This window comes from Notamacropus eugenii, chromosome 5 (genome assembly GCF_028372415.1).
Source record: "Notamacropus eugenii isolate mMacEug1 chromosome 5, mMacEug1.pri_v2, whole genome shotgun sequence".
Taxonomy (NCBI): Eukaryota; Metazoa; Chordata; class Mammalia; order Diprotodontia; family Macropodidae; genus Notamacropus; species Notamacropus eugenii.
Genome location: NC_092876.1, coordinates 48,672,237 through 48,688,980, shown reverse-complemented (window position 1 = coordinate 48,688,980; position 16,744 = coordinate 48,672,237). Strand labels below are relative to the sequence as shown.

Below are 16,744 nucleotides of genomic sequence, written 5' to 3'. Positions count from 1 at the left end.
TTTTCTTTCTAGTACATAGTAAGTGCTTAATCAATTCTTATTCCTTCCTCAATTTTCACCGTTGCTGAGTTCTGGAAGTTCCTCTACTTCCAATCTACTTCCAATGTCCAGCCTCAAGCATAACTGCAGGAGATAAGCCAGGAAGTATCCCCCTCTCCTCACCCTTTCCCTACAGCTTTGGGGATACTGGAAGGGAAGGCCCAGAGAATATGCTTGCTGGAAATGTTGCTTCTTCCTCAACCTGAGTGAGCTCCCAGGCCCAGCAGGGTCCTTAGTACATTCCTATTTGAGAGGTATGTGGGAACAAAGCTGTGAGATTCAATAAAGTTTAGGATTTGATGTTCTGGATCTAGTCCTGCTGCTTTTCATAAGTGACTCTCTGTGCCTCAGTTTCCCCGACTGTGAACTGAGATCATCCCCCAAAGCCTGGGAACATGAAACAATAGAATTAAATGCCTGGCTTACTGTGAGAAAAGACCTTTGCAGACATTAAAGTATTGTAAAAATGTAAGTTATTATTATTAATACTAACCCTCCGAAAAACCTACTTTTCAAATCTTCCCCTTTTCCCCAACTCTCTCCCTTCCCCCCCAGAGGGTGCAATGAGAGGAGGGCTGGATGAGAAGTTAAAGAACTTGTGTTCCAGTTCCAGCTCTGCCAGCCTGGGGGACCTAGGCAAATCCTTTAGTTCCTCTGGTCATCAGTTTTCTCACATGTAAGGTAAGGGGGCTGGACTGGATGGCCTCCAAGTCCCTCTGATCCCACTCCAGTTTCCCAACCCAGTATTTCTCCTTGCCTGGTAAAGGCGCCTCCTTCGACTGAGATCCCTGAGATGGTGGGCGGCTCCCACTGAAAAGATATCCTGAATCTGGAAAGAGAAAGAAAAAACATCATGAGGATGGCCACCTCTGATGGAGCATGCTGGCTTCCCATCTCTCTCTGGAATACATGGCATGTTCTCTCCACTGAGCTAGATCTCAGCCCTTCTCCAAAGAGCTGTCTTTGCCCACACGGCCTCTCCACGCCCGAACTGTCGCCGCCCATGTCAGTCTCCTCTTTTTCCGAATCCTTTGCAATGGAACATTTATGTCTTGTTTGATTCACCTTCATAGACTGCGGTGGTTACAGGCAAAGTTTCCATTGCCCACTCATGTACTCAAACTTCCAGGCAAAAGAATTAGAAACTGAAGAGATACCCCTCAATTAGGGAATAGCTAAACGAATTGTGGTATGTGATTGTAATGGAATACTATTATACTATGAGAAATGATGAGAAGGATGCTTTCAGAAAAATCTGGGAAGACTTCTGTGAACCGATACTGAGTGAAGTGAGCAGAACCAGAAGGACATTCTACATAGGAAAAGCAATATTGTAATGACAATGAGTGGTGAAACTTAAATACTATGATCAATAAATGACCCAAGACAATTCCAAAGGACCCATGATGAGAAATGCTATGCATCTGCATAGAGACAACTGAAGAACTCTGAGTGAGACTGAAACATACTTTTTTCTACTATTTTTCTTGCTTTTTTTCTGGTAACATGACTAAGACAGAAATATGCTTTGCATGATTTTACATGTACAATTATAATATCATCTTATTTGCCTTCTCAGTGGGTGAGAAGGAGAAAATTTGGAGCTCAAAGATTTTTTAAAATGAATACCAAAAACAAACAATAATTTTGAAAAAAGAGCGCTTCCATCTAAACCGGACTACTGTGGCCAACAGGACATGCCCATTCTCGCCTCCATGTCTTCACAGGCTCTCCTTCTTTACTTTCACCTCTCAGAATTCCTAGCTCCTTTCTGGGCTCCAGTCAAGTGCCCTCTCCCACATGAAGCCTTTTGGATTCTTTCTGGTTGTTGGGAGACCTTTTGTCTCCCAATTACTTTGTGCATACTGTTAGAATGAAAGTTCCTTAAGGGCAGGGAAGTTTGATTTTTGTGTCTATATGCTCCAATGTGTAGCCTGTCATCAGCAGAACATCTTTCTTCTCTCCTGACCCCCAATCTAGCCTACACTCAATGTATCCTCCAGCCCCATGGACATGCATCTCAGCACTGACCTTCAGCACCATGGACAGACATCTCAGGGGTCCTTGTAAAAATCCCTGAAATACAGATTCTTAACCTGGGGTCCATGATTTAAAAAAAAAATAATGACACTTCAACAATTGTTTATAATGCAACATTTTATGCATTTAAAAACATGACTTTGAGACAGGGTCCCTAGGCCTGTCAGAGGGCCCAAGGCACAGAGTGAAGCACCCCTGGTCCAGTGAGCACAGAAGGCCTTTCAGAGCACACCGTGTATGTGCTTGTCCTTCGCTGCCAAAGAAGACCATGCCATCAGAGAAAATAATGACAACTTGCACTTGACTTTGCTTTGAGTGAGGGAAGGCTGTACAGCTAACCAGCTTCACTTCTCCTCCAGAACCATCTGAATCCAGCGACCAGATATTCATCAGGATGACTGAAGATGACCCAGGATGAGGCAATTGGGGTTGAGTGACTTGCCCAAGGTCACACAGCTAGTGAGTGTCAAGTATCTGAGTTGAGATTTGAACTCAGGTCCTCCTGACTCCTGCACTGATGCTCTATCCACTGAACCACCTAGCTGCCCTTCAGAGCACACTGCAGCTCTGGCTAAGCTCCACCAGCACTTATAAAGCACCTACTGTGCACTGTGCTTGGTAATGAGGATACAAAAACAAAACAAAATGGTTCCTGCCCTCAAGGAGCTTACCTCTTTCCTTTTTGTCTGTTACCCAATGCATGACTTTAGCCAAGGCTTCCTCTGCCTCCATTCTCATCTAATCCTCACACTAACACTGGGAGCTATGATGATGTACATTTGTACAGGTGCAGAGAGTGAGGCTCAGAGAACTTGGGGGATTTGCTCTGGGTCCTACCACTACACCATGCCTGAGGCGGATTCTCCTGACTCCAAGTCCAGTGTCCTGTATCCTGCCATCTTGATGTCAGAAGAGAAAAGAAGCAAAGCTAAATTTGAAGTGTTCCACTGGCCCAGGGCCAAAGGCCTTGACCCAGAACAGGATTAGCTTAACTGGCTGTCCTGGAGGGAGTACTAGAAAGTCTCTTTTCCAGACCACCCCACACCTGCTAAGGCCCTGAATGAGGGCTTGTGAAAGCCAGGAAGGGGATTTCAGTGTCTCTCTTCAAAGGGAGAAAAAGCAGGCAGTGCGGCTGTGAAGGAGACACCCAAACCCGCCGCAAGGGAGGGACTCATTCAACTCCCTCTTCATCCCTACAGACAAAGGCCTATTCCTCAAGCCTGTCATTTATCTTCTAAGGAAAGATTAGGGGCAGGAATCACTCCCCTTCTGAAGTTAAGACCTTGTCTTTTATCCTGTAAAGGATAATTAACGATACTTTTATTTAAAGGGGAAAAAAGCAAGTAAACCCTGGTGCCCTCAGATCCCTGTTCTTCCCTCCTTTGGTACCACCCAAAAAATCCCAGTAGTAACTGCAATGCAATCTTGTTTCCTGGTCTTGAAAAGGGAGAGTGGAGAAAGACAGCTAACTCAGAGAGATTCAATGTAATGGAGAAGCTCACACAATGACAGGGAGAAGGGCCCGTAAAATATAGGATGTCAGAGCTGGGAGGCGGCCTTAAAATCTAGAATGTCAGACCTGGGAAGGGTCTTAGAACACAGAGAATGTCAGAGCTTTGAGGACCCTGAGAACAAGGAATGTCAAATCTAGGAAGGGCCTTAGGATAGAGAATGCCAGAGCTGGGAGGGCCCTTAGAACCCAGAATGTCAGACCTGGGAGAAACATTGGAACAGAGAACATCAGAGATGGAAGGGGATTTAGAACGCAAAATGGCAAAGCTGGGAGAGCCCTTAGAACACAGAATGTAAGAGCTGGGAGGGTCCTTAGGATACAAGAATGTCAGAACTGGGAGGGATTTTAGTATACAGAATGTCAGAGCTGGGAAGAACCTGAGAACAGGGAATGTCAGAACCAAATGGAGCCTTAGAGCACAAAATATGTCTAGAATCAGTTTTGGTGTTGGCTGTCTGGTCCACAAGTCAGGCTGAAACCTTAGTCTGATCCTCACATAGTCTGACCAGGGAACCTATGTGACAGGAGCATCATGGTACAGAGGAAAGAACACTGGGTTTGAAGTCAGAGGAGCTGGGTTCAAATCCTTGCTTTGCCACTAACATCTATGACCTAGGGCAAGTCACAAAACCACTTCAGCCTATTTCCTCTTCTATACAATGTAAGGGTCACATTCAGTGACCTCTGAGGTCTCCTCCAATTCTTAAATCCCTGCTTCCAAGTAACTTCAAAGAGGATGGAAAGGTGGTTAAACCCTACCTGAGAAAAGCCTCTGAGAGGCAGCTGTCCCAGAAGAGGACCCACAAGGGCCAGCCCCCTGACTGCAGGCTCAGGACTCTCTCCTTACCCCCTTCCCTCATAAGTCTCTTGCTCATCCAGATGCCGCACCACTCCTCACCTGCTCGGGTCAGGGAGGGGATGGTCCCCAGAGAAAGGGCCCTGTTGAGTCGTCCTGGCAGGGAGGCAGAGGATGTCCGTCGTGGAGACCTGAACAGTTGTTGGTTGGTCAGCTGGAAGAAGGTGGGCGGGGCCGGGACAAACAGAGTCGGTGACACTGAAGGGTATGGGAAGGCCAGTCCATTGTTGCTGGGGAAGAAGGAACTGGAGTCTCCCGAGAGATACCTGTGAAAAACACAGATGGCATGGTGGGGGAGGGAGAGACAGCAGGCCCAGGAGGCCCCAAGAGGCAGATGCAGACCATCCCTCCCAATGGGAGTCAGGACCCCAGGCCAGGAGGGGCCCAGAGCAGGGGGAGGTGTGAGGTTAGTGAAAGCAAGGAAACAATCTGACCACATTCACATCATTAGGAGCGGGCGGCTGGGAGGTGCCAGCGTGACCCACCCCTCACCCCCCAAGCTTATGTCTACCCTTTTTTGGGAGGAAACAATAATACCCCAATCCCTCATAAATTCCCATGAGCACTCAGGCAGGCAGACTAATTTCACTACAGGTGCAAGGGTCTCGACTTTAAAGGGACACTGTCACCCCTGTTGACCCTCACTCCTCTTCCCCTATGAGATTCCTAGGACTTGGGAAATCCCCCAAAACCCAGGTTCATGCCCAGCTCCTCCCTTGGTGGTCCAGCAGTCCTACTCAAACTGGGTCAGCTGGGACCAGGGTTTGCAGGCAGGCAATGGGAAAAGGGTTAGGATCAAGCTTTGGGGTTCCAGACCAACACATTACCTTGTTGGGCAACCCTAGTTACATGATTTGGAAAAGAAAAAAACAAAACACTTTTACATTTTTGCTGCCTTGCCAAGGGGGAGGGACGTGCAGGAAAACAAGGAGAAAGCCTTCTCCTGCTTTGAGACCCAGAGTCAGGGCCCCTGGATCAGCACAATTATAAGGGAAGGAAAGGGCAGGGAGGGGGATGCAAAGCTTTGGAATGGACACAGCAGGACATCGACATCATATACCAAACTCCAGGCTTGGGGCAATGGTTTTAAAATGATTATTAAAAAAAAAAAAAATGAACACACGGAGATAGAAGTATATGTAAATGAGCCAACCAATGGACAATAGGTGACAGTGTCTCTTTAACTCAAGAACAGGACAAAACAACCAGACTGGAAAGTCCACAAGCCAGGGTTTGAACCATGCTTCTGATTAAAGCAGTCAATTATGGGGGGGCGGGGGGAGGGTAAAAGACAGTGACCAGAGGGAATTAATAGATTAGTCTGCCAACTTGGGGTGGGCAAGGGGGAGGGAGGGGAAGATCTGGGGAAGGTCAAACCTTACCTCTGGTCCCAGGGGACAATTGAGGCTGGTGGACTAATTCCTAGGATGGCCGTTTGTTTGGCTGTCCAGGCTGCTGAATGGGGCGCAGCTGGAAGGCTGTGGTTGGCCTTGGCATTGGGATTGGCAGGTCAGACAATGCTATGGTTTCCATTCGCACCAAATTAAGTTTAAAAGGACAGTGTTTCCTATCAGCAAGGTATTGGCTTTCTAGACTTTGAGCGTCTTCCTGTTTAGAGGCATAGTTCATTTAGGGGAACTCTGGGAAATGGGGGGAGGTGAGGTTTCAAACAGCCAGCCTGTGTGGAAGCCCTAAGGATCAGTGCCCAGGTGGGAGCTCAGCATTCCATTAGCCCCTTCTAAGGATATAGTTTCTACCCCATGTTGCTGCTCTTCTAAGGGAAGGTCATGCCCCAAAACAGCCAATCTAGTACATAACCTAAGCTTGGCAGTGTGGCTTAAGTGCCTGTGACACCATTCAGCCCCTGGGTGTGCAGACCCTCAGCCCTGGATCCAAGAGAAAGCTTGCTTATGGCAGACTTTAAAGGGAGCTCAGGCAGGCTGGGGATGGGTACTAGGTAAGCATGTGTGTGTGATCAGTACTAAGGTCAGCAGCTTTCCTGTCCCTGGGGCAATCACACATAGGCACACATAGGCTGGCAGGGAGGTTTGGAGATGTCTCCAGGTAGGGTGGACAATGCCCACTGGCACATCTCCAGGTGCCTAACAGCTCAGCCTCCCTGAACTAGCTACTTGAAGAAGTTCTCCCAGGCTCAGTTATCCAGACAGCCAGAAGCAGGGTCCTGGCCTGCTTGGGATCCTGTTTTTCACATCATTCCCCTCTCCCTCCTCCAAGTGATTCCCCTCACTCCCCATACCTGGCAGCAGCTCCACTCCTGGGGTCTGTGATTTCTGTTAGCTCTGGGGAAGACTCCTAGAACAGGCAATTTCCTGTACTAACTCAAACAGAAACTTGTGTATGACTGAGCAGATGGGCTTGAGGGAATGGTATAGGGGCACTAAGAGGCGAGCAATTTACCCAGGACCACACATCTGACCAGAGACAAGACTTGCCCCAAGGCCTTCCATGAAGTGCTGCCAAGTTGCCTCAACAAGCATCAAGGAGCTTTCAGTTTCTATCTAAATATAAGCATAGATCTACTGTGAGCAAAGAGAAGTTCTGATCCAAGCTGGTATAGATGTACATGTGCAGAGACACAGGATCTTAGAGGAGGAGTTGGAAGGGACCTCCCCAAGGTCCCAGAGGTGATAAGTGTGGGAGGCTGAGTATGAATCCAAGGCCTCTGATGCCTGAGAATCGTAGATTTCAACCTTCAGAGGCCACCTTACTGAAATCCCTCATTTGACAGATGAGGAAACTGAGGCCTAGTTTAGGTGACAATTGAAGGTCAGACAGGTAAGTAGCATCAGAGGCAGAATTTGAAACCAGGACTCTTTCCACTGTCTGGGTAGTCATGTCTCACTCCGTATCCAGGCTTGTGTGTGTGTGTGTGTGTGTGTGTGATATCAAATTAAGATTGATAAAGTCTCTTCCTCACACTAAGACTGGGTGGTAAGCTGTATAGACAGGAAAGGGAATATAAACTTTAAAAAGGTTTTTCACTTTCCTTCATAGGGCATGATGATCACTTGGCCTTGATTGCATTGGTATTAATAACTCCAGCTGGCTCCTTCTCTGTGACTTAAGAGCCATCCAGCCTTGCCCACCCAAGCCCTGATGTGTCAGAGGTCAGGCCTGACTCCCTAGGCTTCCTAGGATCCCCCTACTGTTCAAGAGACCAGCTCTCTACCACCACACTGCAGCATCAACATTATTCCCAATCATAGACAGGGCTGCCAGGGCTCTGAAAGAGATGAATAATGTGCCCAGCGTCAATAAGCTACAAAAGATGGGAGCTAGATTCCAACCTTCAAACAGGTCCCCTCTCTGACTAGCCCAGAGCCACCTCTACGTTGTGGGAGGAAAAGAAGTTGCCCGAGAGCGCTTCTCTGCGTCCAGATGCCCAGGCCTTGCAGGAGCACGCTGCCTCCATGCTCCTGGACACACTGTAGCTCATACCTAGGGCCCTGACTATTCCTGGCACTGGCTTGATAGAGGGACCTTCTGAGGGGCCCTCTCCCCTTCTCCACTGGACAGGTATCAGTCAAGCCAAGGCATGTTGCTTTAGAGCATCTCTGAGGATGACATCAACCAACAGAAGAGTCTTTCTTTAGCCAAGAGATTCAAGTTTCACTTCTGGCTACAGAATTCTTCCAAAGGCACTAGAGAGTTTGGGTTTTCTTCTTCATTTAACCTTAAACCCACCCTTAAAACAACAAGAGACCAAGTAAATTGTCTGAAGTCACACAGAGTATGTGTCGGAGACAGGGCCTGAACCCAAGTGATCCTGGTCCCCAGGTCAGCTCCCTGTCTAAGCTCCAGACAACCCTCAAAGCCTCTTAAGTTGTAGAGAAGGAGCTGACCTGCAAGGCTTTCCTCACCTGGGAGCTCCCTGTGCCAATGAAATCACTGGCCTAGTTCTCATCCCTTAATCTAAGCTGAGACTCTTCCTGGCCTCCCAGGCAAAATATGGATGTTCAAATCTCAGACCAAAGGGTCTCTATTAAAATCTTCACCTGTTAAATGGGGACCGTGTTATATGAGCTCTGGAGAGGCAGCGAAAGGCAAGAAGACAGGAGCAATGGAGTAGTCAGACACGAGAGATTGAGAAGTTTATTGAGAAGGCCCAGGGAGAGGTAGGGCAGGAAGGGAGGCCGGCCCCCCAGCCCAAGGGCCAAGGTCTGACACCTGGAGGGATCCCGGGAAGAGAGAATACATCCACAGCCCAAGCTCCAAGTGAAGCTTTTCTGTAGGTGGAAATGCTTTCAAATTTAAAAAGGATAAAACAAGATGTCACCCAGAATCAAAACTGCTGAACAACCAAGGGCCAGGAGGCATTTATTTAAAAGCTGTGAACATGAAAACTGGCACCAGAGGTGAGGTTTACAGCGACTGGGGTCTCCAGACAATCAACCAAAATGCTGTTGCTGCTATAACAACAACTACTACTACTACTACTGCTACTACTACTACTACACAATTTGATGTTTAGAGGAAGTCACAGAGATAGTTACAGGACAAGGATGTTGGGAGAAACACGGGCTTTAGAATACTGGCATCCTGGAGCCACCTGGGCAGAAGCCCTCACTTGGATGGGGGGAGTGATGGGGAGTGAACTGAAGTTGACTAGGATTCTTTGAGAGGCTGACCCGGGGACAGAGAAAACCCTGGTATGGAAATCATGGCTGGCCCCTTCCTGAGTGAGGGACCTTTCTGGGCATGTTCATCATGTCCCCCGAGGGCACTTTTAACCCCAGGGATAGGGACAGGCCACCTTCTCAATCTGTTCTCAGTGTCTTGTCAATTACGCTGCACCCTGGTGCAATCCTCTGACAGCCACTATGAATCCTGGGCCCTAGGGCCCAGCACTTCCCAATCCAGACTTTCAATCAATAATTCCCAGAAGTATTGGGAAGGAGACTTTTCCTATACCCTTGGGGTTCCCCAATACCAAACAACCACTGGACACATCTCCCCAGTGAGATTCCCTTCATATCATAGAGTTCTCAAAATAAAAGAGCTAACTTTTATTTGTGTTAAAATAAATGTGACACAGAATTCAGAAGCAGAGGGGGAGGAGAAGCTACCAAAAGGAGTCCCCACCCATACATACATCTACACACACACACACACACACACACACACTCTCTCTCTCTCTCTCTCTCTCTCTGTCTGCCTCTCGGAGGAGCGATGTCATTTTAAACATCAGCTACATGGTACTACTCCCCCAAGTCCTGCCCCCAATCAGAAGAGGAGATCCTTTATTAGAATGATATAGATATATATGCATATATTTTTGCTTATTATAAATAATTTAATCCTCACAGACATCTACAACTATCAGAGAAGGCTTATTAGCACCACCACACTGTCAGAATACATGAAAATGGAAGCTTGAGAGGAGAAACAGAACAAAAAAAGAAAATTAAATCACTAAAAATCAATAAAGCGGTGAGAGTCTCTGGAACTTGCCTCTCACCTCCCTCAGTCCCTGAAAGGCTACAATCATATACCCAGGCTCTGACCCAGAGAGAAGACCAGGGCTCAGGGGTAGAAAAGCTAAGTGGATCTGTCAGTCCTCATTGAGGGGGAGAGGATCCTTCTTTCATGTACCCAATATATGGAGGGTCCTATTTACCAATCCCTGTCTGTGACTCTGGTGCTTGGGCTGTGGCGGCCAATGTTCTTACCTGCTCTGCTCTGATCCCTGTGAAGCAGACTCCATTTTACAGAAGAGACTAGGGACATGACCTACCTGCCCACAGTTATAATGGCCATTTATCAAGCAGAGCTAGGATCACAACCCAGGCCTCCTGCCTCTTAGTCCAGGTTCTCAAGTCAAGAAGGGAGAGGCCCAAGCTTGGCTCCAAAGGAGAAGAACCCTCTCCTCACTTCTCTAAGGATGTGAAGCCTACAGATGGGTAACACTGCAGACACAGTCAGACCAGGGCAAGTCAGCTACTCAACACTGGCCAGGTTAGTGTTGTCTTGTATTGGCACACAGGACAGGTCTCTGGGGAAAGGAGAGGACAGGATATACTGGGAAATCCAGGGATAGAAAGTAAGAGATAAGAATAAAAATTGAGGTAACAAAAGTGAGGGGATGTTCACGCTTTGCTACCAAGCCCATTGAAGGGAAGGAAGAAGGTCTTGTTTGGTCCCTGAATACTCTCCATGTTTCTGTCATTTGGCACCATGGGACCAGACCTCACCAAGACCTATTTCAGATTTTGAAAGGATCACAGTCAGGCTAATTTATCCCAACTCCCAAAACTATTTAAAATGAGAGCCAGGACACTAGGGATCCCAAGGCCTAGGCTGGGGGTGGAAAGACAGACACTCTTGAAAGTCTTGCCAAAAAGAGTGTGAGAGACTTCATCCCTCGGCACGTGTTCGGTACTCCTGGCAAAGGAGTCCGAACTCTACACCACCTCAGAGGGTGAACACGATCTTTCTCTAAGAGATGCAGTGAACAGTCTGATGGCTGCACAGGGCTGGTTACTGTCTGAGTTCAGACTTGGGTGTTTTCTCCAATGCTCATTCCCTTATGTTAAGGTGGCTCTCAAACCTCTCCTCACATAAACTTTTTCATGATTTCACAGCCAGATGAAAAACAGTGCTGAGGGAGAAGAGAGCGGAGACTAGGCTGGGAGAAGGTGTCCACAAAAACTGGGTGGCAAGGAGAGTGTGCCTGTAACCCAAAGGCCCATGCTGGAAGGTCTCAGGGAGTCCTCCTCCATCCTGAGCTGGGTTTTTGCCTTGTGACAAACGTCACCGTGGCATAGCTAGAGAGCGGCTGGCGGAGGGCCTTGTTCTGTGAGTTCTGGGTGGGCCTGGGGGATGATTTGCCTCCGTTCCATGTTAGTTCTTAGACAGAATGAAGCAGGGACCAAACCCCTTCAACTGGAGAGGCTGTAAGCTCCCATCTCTGGATGGCACAGAGGGACTCTGTACCCTTCCCCGGTACCTACTGACTCTCATCCCCCTATAAGGGCTGCCTACAGGCCCTGTTCCCCAATAACCCATCCATAAATCTAGAACTTTGAGCACAAAATCATGCAAGAGCTGCCTGCTGCCCCCAATCGCCATACCCACAGAGTCCCCCATGCCCCTGAGAATACTAAATTTGAGAAACCTTACCAAGCACTGAGGAGCGTAGGAAGCGTCATCCCAATTTACTGATCCTACATTTGAACTTCACCTGTGTGCAGCAAGGACCACACACCAGGATGAGCTTTCCTTATCAACCGGTCCATCAACATCTATCAGGCACCAACCACATGCCCAGCACTGTGCTAAGAACTAGAAGGGGGCTCTCAGGCCCATCTGTTCAGTGATGAAGGTTGCCACCAAGGCCATCCTCTACCAGGGTCATATATGCCAGCCAATCTGGGAGCACGGAGCCCCAGGACTTGTCCATCAAACCATCAGTAAGAGGGAGTGGGCCTTCAGTCAATCCTCCCCCATTGGTCTCTAGACTAACAGAGCAGGTTTCTTTGGCATGTCAGTGACACTTCTCAAAGCATTTTCTCCTATGTGCTTCTCAAAACACTGTAAGGTCAGTTGGAGGGAGGGTCAGTTACTGGTTAAGTGACTCATCCAAGGTCTCACAGAACTATGGCAGAGTCTGAATTTATTTCTTTCCCATAAACCTTTCCTCTAATGCTTCATTCATTACATTATGTTCCTTTTCAAACCTCCCCATAACAGTTGCCTCTGGCTTCCCCACACAGCTTATCTAAGGAAAAGAATGATTCTTTCATAAGCTGGGAGACAGAAATGACAATGGCTATAGAGGAGCAGGGTTAGCACGGAAAAAGGGGTCACAGGCATATAGAGAAGCTCAGGATCAGGAGGACCCTGAAAACACAGAAGATCAAAGCTTGGCTCCAAATAGCAGACATAAGAACTTATCTCCTGCCTTTCTTCGTACAGGTGGGGGACCATGGACAAAAAATACATTCTCTGTTATCAGAGGTAGGGTAAAAACAAAGATCAGATAGGAAATAAAGGTGATAGGAAAAACAAAAGCTATCCAAAAAAAAAAAAAAAACAAAACTAGAATGGAGAAGGTCAAAGCAGGAAGGATCTTTATAGACCACAAAAGGTCAGAGCCAGAAGGCCCCTCAGAGAACACCTAGTCCAACTTGTTCACTTTATTAAGAAAACCAAGACCCAGAGGAGGATCCAGGACTAGAACTCAGGTCTCTTGACTAAATCCGCTGTTCTTTCTACAAGGTCATTTCTCTCAGCTGCAACACCCATCTGACCACTCCTGCTGAGGTCAGGCTCAGTAAGACCCTAGGAAGAGCTCCAGATGCCAAGGAAGAAGCAGATTCTGTCCCCTGGGGATACTGACAGTGGTAGATGGGGATGGCACCAAAGAGAATGACTGACACACCAGAACAAGCCAAACTCACTTGTCTCTGGGAAGACCTAGATAACTCCAGATAAGCATTCAGGGCAGACAGAAGAGTGAGGCAGAGCTTTGGTGATGGTGGCCAGGGACATGTTCCCCTTGGGCCAGCGGGCACTGATAGTGAGACCACAGGGAGGATGGACTGAGGGGGACAGTGGCATGACCATGGCGGGAAGCCTTGTCAACAGCTACAGAGCCTCTGTTCACCACTTCCACCCGTCAGGTGGCACCTAATCTTCCCCAACAGCAGGTCAGATGCCTGCTGACTTGAACAAAAATGCCACAAGACCATTCTCTGGGTGGAAAATGCTGATGGGGAGATACACTGAACTAAGGCAGAAGAGAAAGGTCTTGCTGATCCTCCTCCTGGCTTCTTCTAAGTTAAGTTGTAGGGCCAGAGGATGATGGGCCTTTAGAAGTCAGTCCCAAACAGAGGTCTCTAAATCATTCCCCAGGGAATTTGTAGAATGGAGGACTAAAACACCAGGGCAATAATTCTGCCCTCAAGTATGTCAACGTTATGAAGGTGCCATTCGGGGGACACTCCAGGGAAAAGGACATAAATCTGAGGGAAAAAACCAATGCCATATTTTGAAAGCCTAATAGTATCCCCTGCCTGACAAATCAGGAGACATAGAATCCTAAGAAGTGGGGAACGAATGGCCCAAAATGAGGCTTCGACTATGCAATCTGCAGAATTCTGCAGGAGAAAGGCCCAGGGAGAGGGACAGCTGGCGAGGGGAACGGAGAAGGGAGTGATCATGGAGCAAGGCTTTGTCATAACAGGGCTATGAAGCCTGTTCAAAGATGGCGGGAGAAGAGCAAGGGAGTGACTCCCTTCCATGCGTGTGCTAAGCATTCACTATGCTCCAGGAATTGAGTAAGGCCTCAGGATCCAAGACAAAGGGAATCCCCCAGCTTCCCCATCCTGGAGCAGCAGATCCCTCAGCCTCTGGAGGCTTCAGGGAGGAGGTTGTGTTTTTTCCATTTGTATCCTGAGCTCCAGGAACAGAGGAAGTACTTGATAAAAAGTTTTTTCAATTAGCCTGCCAGCCAGCTGGGAATTAACAGGACACTAGAGTATGTGCTGGGGCAGCTGCATTTTTAGATACCAGTCATGACCTGGGTCTGGCTGCCAGCGGAAGCACTTCTGCCAGTGGCCCCAGTCTCTCACGGGCAAGAGAGGAATCAAAGACCTTCCACAGAAGGAAGGGGTCGATGACAAGATGACAGCCTGCAGTTCCACGGGAAGGAACGGGGCCAAAAAACTGGCCCAAGGATCCTGGGGCCTGATAAACTCAGGTGAAAATCTCCATCCTTCCACATGCCCTTCCTTGGTATCCCCTTGCTGAGACTCGGTTAGGCTTTAATTTTGTGACCAAAGAAAGATGCCAAAAATGGCAGCTGGCCTTCCTCCTGTCCTCTCAGGGGGCTGGGGAGAAGGAAGTAAAGACCCATCCAGCATGTGAGGAGTGAAGGCCAGATAGTACCAACTGCCCTGCCCTGCTTCATTAGGACCTTGGGATTCAGAGCTGCATGGGAACTTAAAAGAGGTCATCAAATTCATTCTTCACTCTACAGATGAGGAAACCAACTGCCAACGGTGTAGAGGCTGAGTGGAGGTGACCAGTGAGCTCAAAGGGGCCCATCCCAGAGGCCTTGATGGAGCAGTGCAGCTAACTCAGAGGGGAAAACATTGAGCCTTCAGTCCCAATGTCAAGTCAGCTCCTGAGCTCTGTAAGGGTAGGGGCTGTCTTTGGGCTCTTTTTGTATCTCCAGTGCTTAGTACAGTACCTGGCACACAGCAGGCACTTAATAAGTGTTTCCTGCCCCTGGCAGCCTCACTGAGTATGAGTGCTTGAAGGAGACTTAGAACATAGAATGTCAAAAGGCAGAAACACCTTTAGAAATCATTGTGTCTAGCCCTGTCTTTTTTTACAGGCAAGGGGAAGAAGGCCCAAAGACAGAAAAGTGACTTTTCCAGGGTCACACGTCTCAGATTCCCAGCTGGGGAAGTTCTTCACTACTAAAATAATGACAATGTCCTAGGGACCTCGGGAGGAAGGGAGCAGGGCAGGTGACGGTATGAATGGGAAAGTTCTAAACACTCATGACAGTTAGGATGTCCTTGAGCCTTAACCCCTGACCTCAAAGCCCCCAGAAGGCTGAGAAGCAACAGATGAGGAAGCTGTTGCTTCTCAGCTCCATGCAAGAGGCAGAAAAGCCCCCAAATCCCAGCCTTCAATATGAGAGGGAAGAAACAAGAGAAAGGTTTGCCTTCTTACCTACCCACAGGCCCCAAGTCGAGGGCAGGTGGTTAACTGGGGAGAAAATAAGGTCACAACAAAAGCCTCCACCGGCTTCAGAAGCAGGACACCAGGGTGCCTCACTGACAACAGCATCCATGCACACCCCTCCTTCTGCAAGGCAGACAGCAGCTTTTTGGTGGGCACTGCAGCGTGACGAGGGGCTTGGATGGGAGGAGGGTCACTGCTGGACTCTGGGAGGGGACACTGGGGGACCAGGTCTTTGTCCTGGAGGGATGTGTGTCTGTGTAGGGCACTAGTAAAGGGGCGCACAGGAAGAATCCTGACTGTCTCTACTAGAAGGAGATGTGGGGGCAGAGGGGAGGGAAGGAGAAAGAGACAGAAGCACCGATCACGTGGAGGATGCCAAGCTTTGGGGTTTGATGTTTCAGACCAGAGTCCCACCCCCCGTCTGTCACTGCTGGAGCTCTGACCTTCTGGGTCGGTATCTCCGCTGGCCTGTTGCTTTCCGTGTAGCCACAGCTGCAGTGAGGCCCACCAGGCAACACAGGGACGTGGCGCTGAACTTGAGTGTATCGAGCCAGCTTGGGGGGGCCATCTCTAAGTAGCGTTCCACCAGGTGCAGCCCCAGGACCAAGAACCACAGGAAGGAGGAGAAGGCATCAATCCTCCGGAGCCTGTGGGGTTTGGGAATGGGCCAGAGTGAGTCACAACAGTCTCCCTGGCCAACCATCAGGGGCCCACAAACTTCCTCCCCCGCAGTCTACAGTTCTTAGGCCTCCTCTGCTTGGTGCGGTCCCTTGGTCCTACCTATTAAAAACCCCATTGTCTGCTTCCTCTTTCTAGGTAGATCATACACGAGAGCCAGAAGGGACCCCAGAGGACATCGCTCCTGAGGAAATCCCAAGGCCTAGCGGAGTGAAGTCACCTTCCCAGAGGGGGAAACAAAGCCAGGAGGAGGACTTCTGTCTCCTTACTCCCTTTCCCACTGCACCCCATGGCTCTTTTTGTTCATCTGATCAATAAAGCATTTATGAAGCACCTTTTGTGTGTCAGACACAGAAATAGGCACTGAGGACACAGAAAGCTTTCCTCCTTGGCTGCTCCTTCTGCCTGGGAAGGGGGAGTGCTCCCTGAGGAGTTGAGGTCAGAGGCAGGTCCTGTTCTACCTCAGCATGTCACTTCACTTTTCTTGGCCTCAGTTTCCTTGCCTGTTTAATGAGAGGGGCTGAACTAGACAGCCTGCAGCATCTCTTTCATCTCCCAATTGGTGACCCTACCAGAGGTTCTACTCTTATAGATGAGGGACTGTCTGGTGCTTGACAGGACAGAAAAAGAGCCTCTGGTAAAGGAGAGCAGACAAAAATCAACCTGACCCTATGACCACTCTGGATAACAGGTCTAAGACACAAGGATGGTTCTGAAGCCCGGATAAATGCTGCTCAGAGCTGTTTTCAGTCTCTCCCACAAGACTGGGAGCTTGCTGAGGGCAGAGACTGTCTCTTGCCTTTCTTTGTATTCTAGGACTTAGCACGATGCCTGGCATACAGTACTGTTCAGTTGTTTCACTCACGTGTCTGATTCTCTGTGACCCCATTTGAGATTTTCTT

General features: G+C 48.7%; 1 protein-coding gene across 2 annotated transcripts in view; it reads right to left on the bottom strand.

Moving 5' to 3' along the window:
* Positions 1-16,744, bottom strand: part of TMEM201 (transmembrane protein 201) — a 57,659-nt gene that overhangs the window by 14,823 nt on the left and 26,092 nt on the right. For both annotated transcript variants that reach the window (XM_072608793.1, XM_072608792.1), the window contains exons 6-8: positions 15,608-15,811; positions 4,491-4,714; positions 797-868 (exon numbers count right to left, since the gene is read on the bottom strand). In XM_072608793.1, coding sequence (XP_072464894.1) covers positions 797-868; positions 4,491-4,714; positions 15,608-15,811 — 500 coding nt within the window. The remainder of the gene's footprint in view (positions 1-796; positions 869-4,490; positions 4,715-15,607; positions 15,812-16,744) is intronic.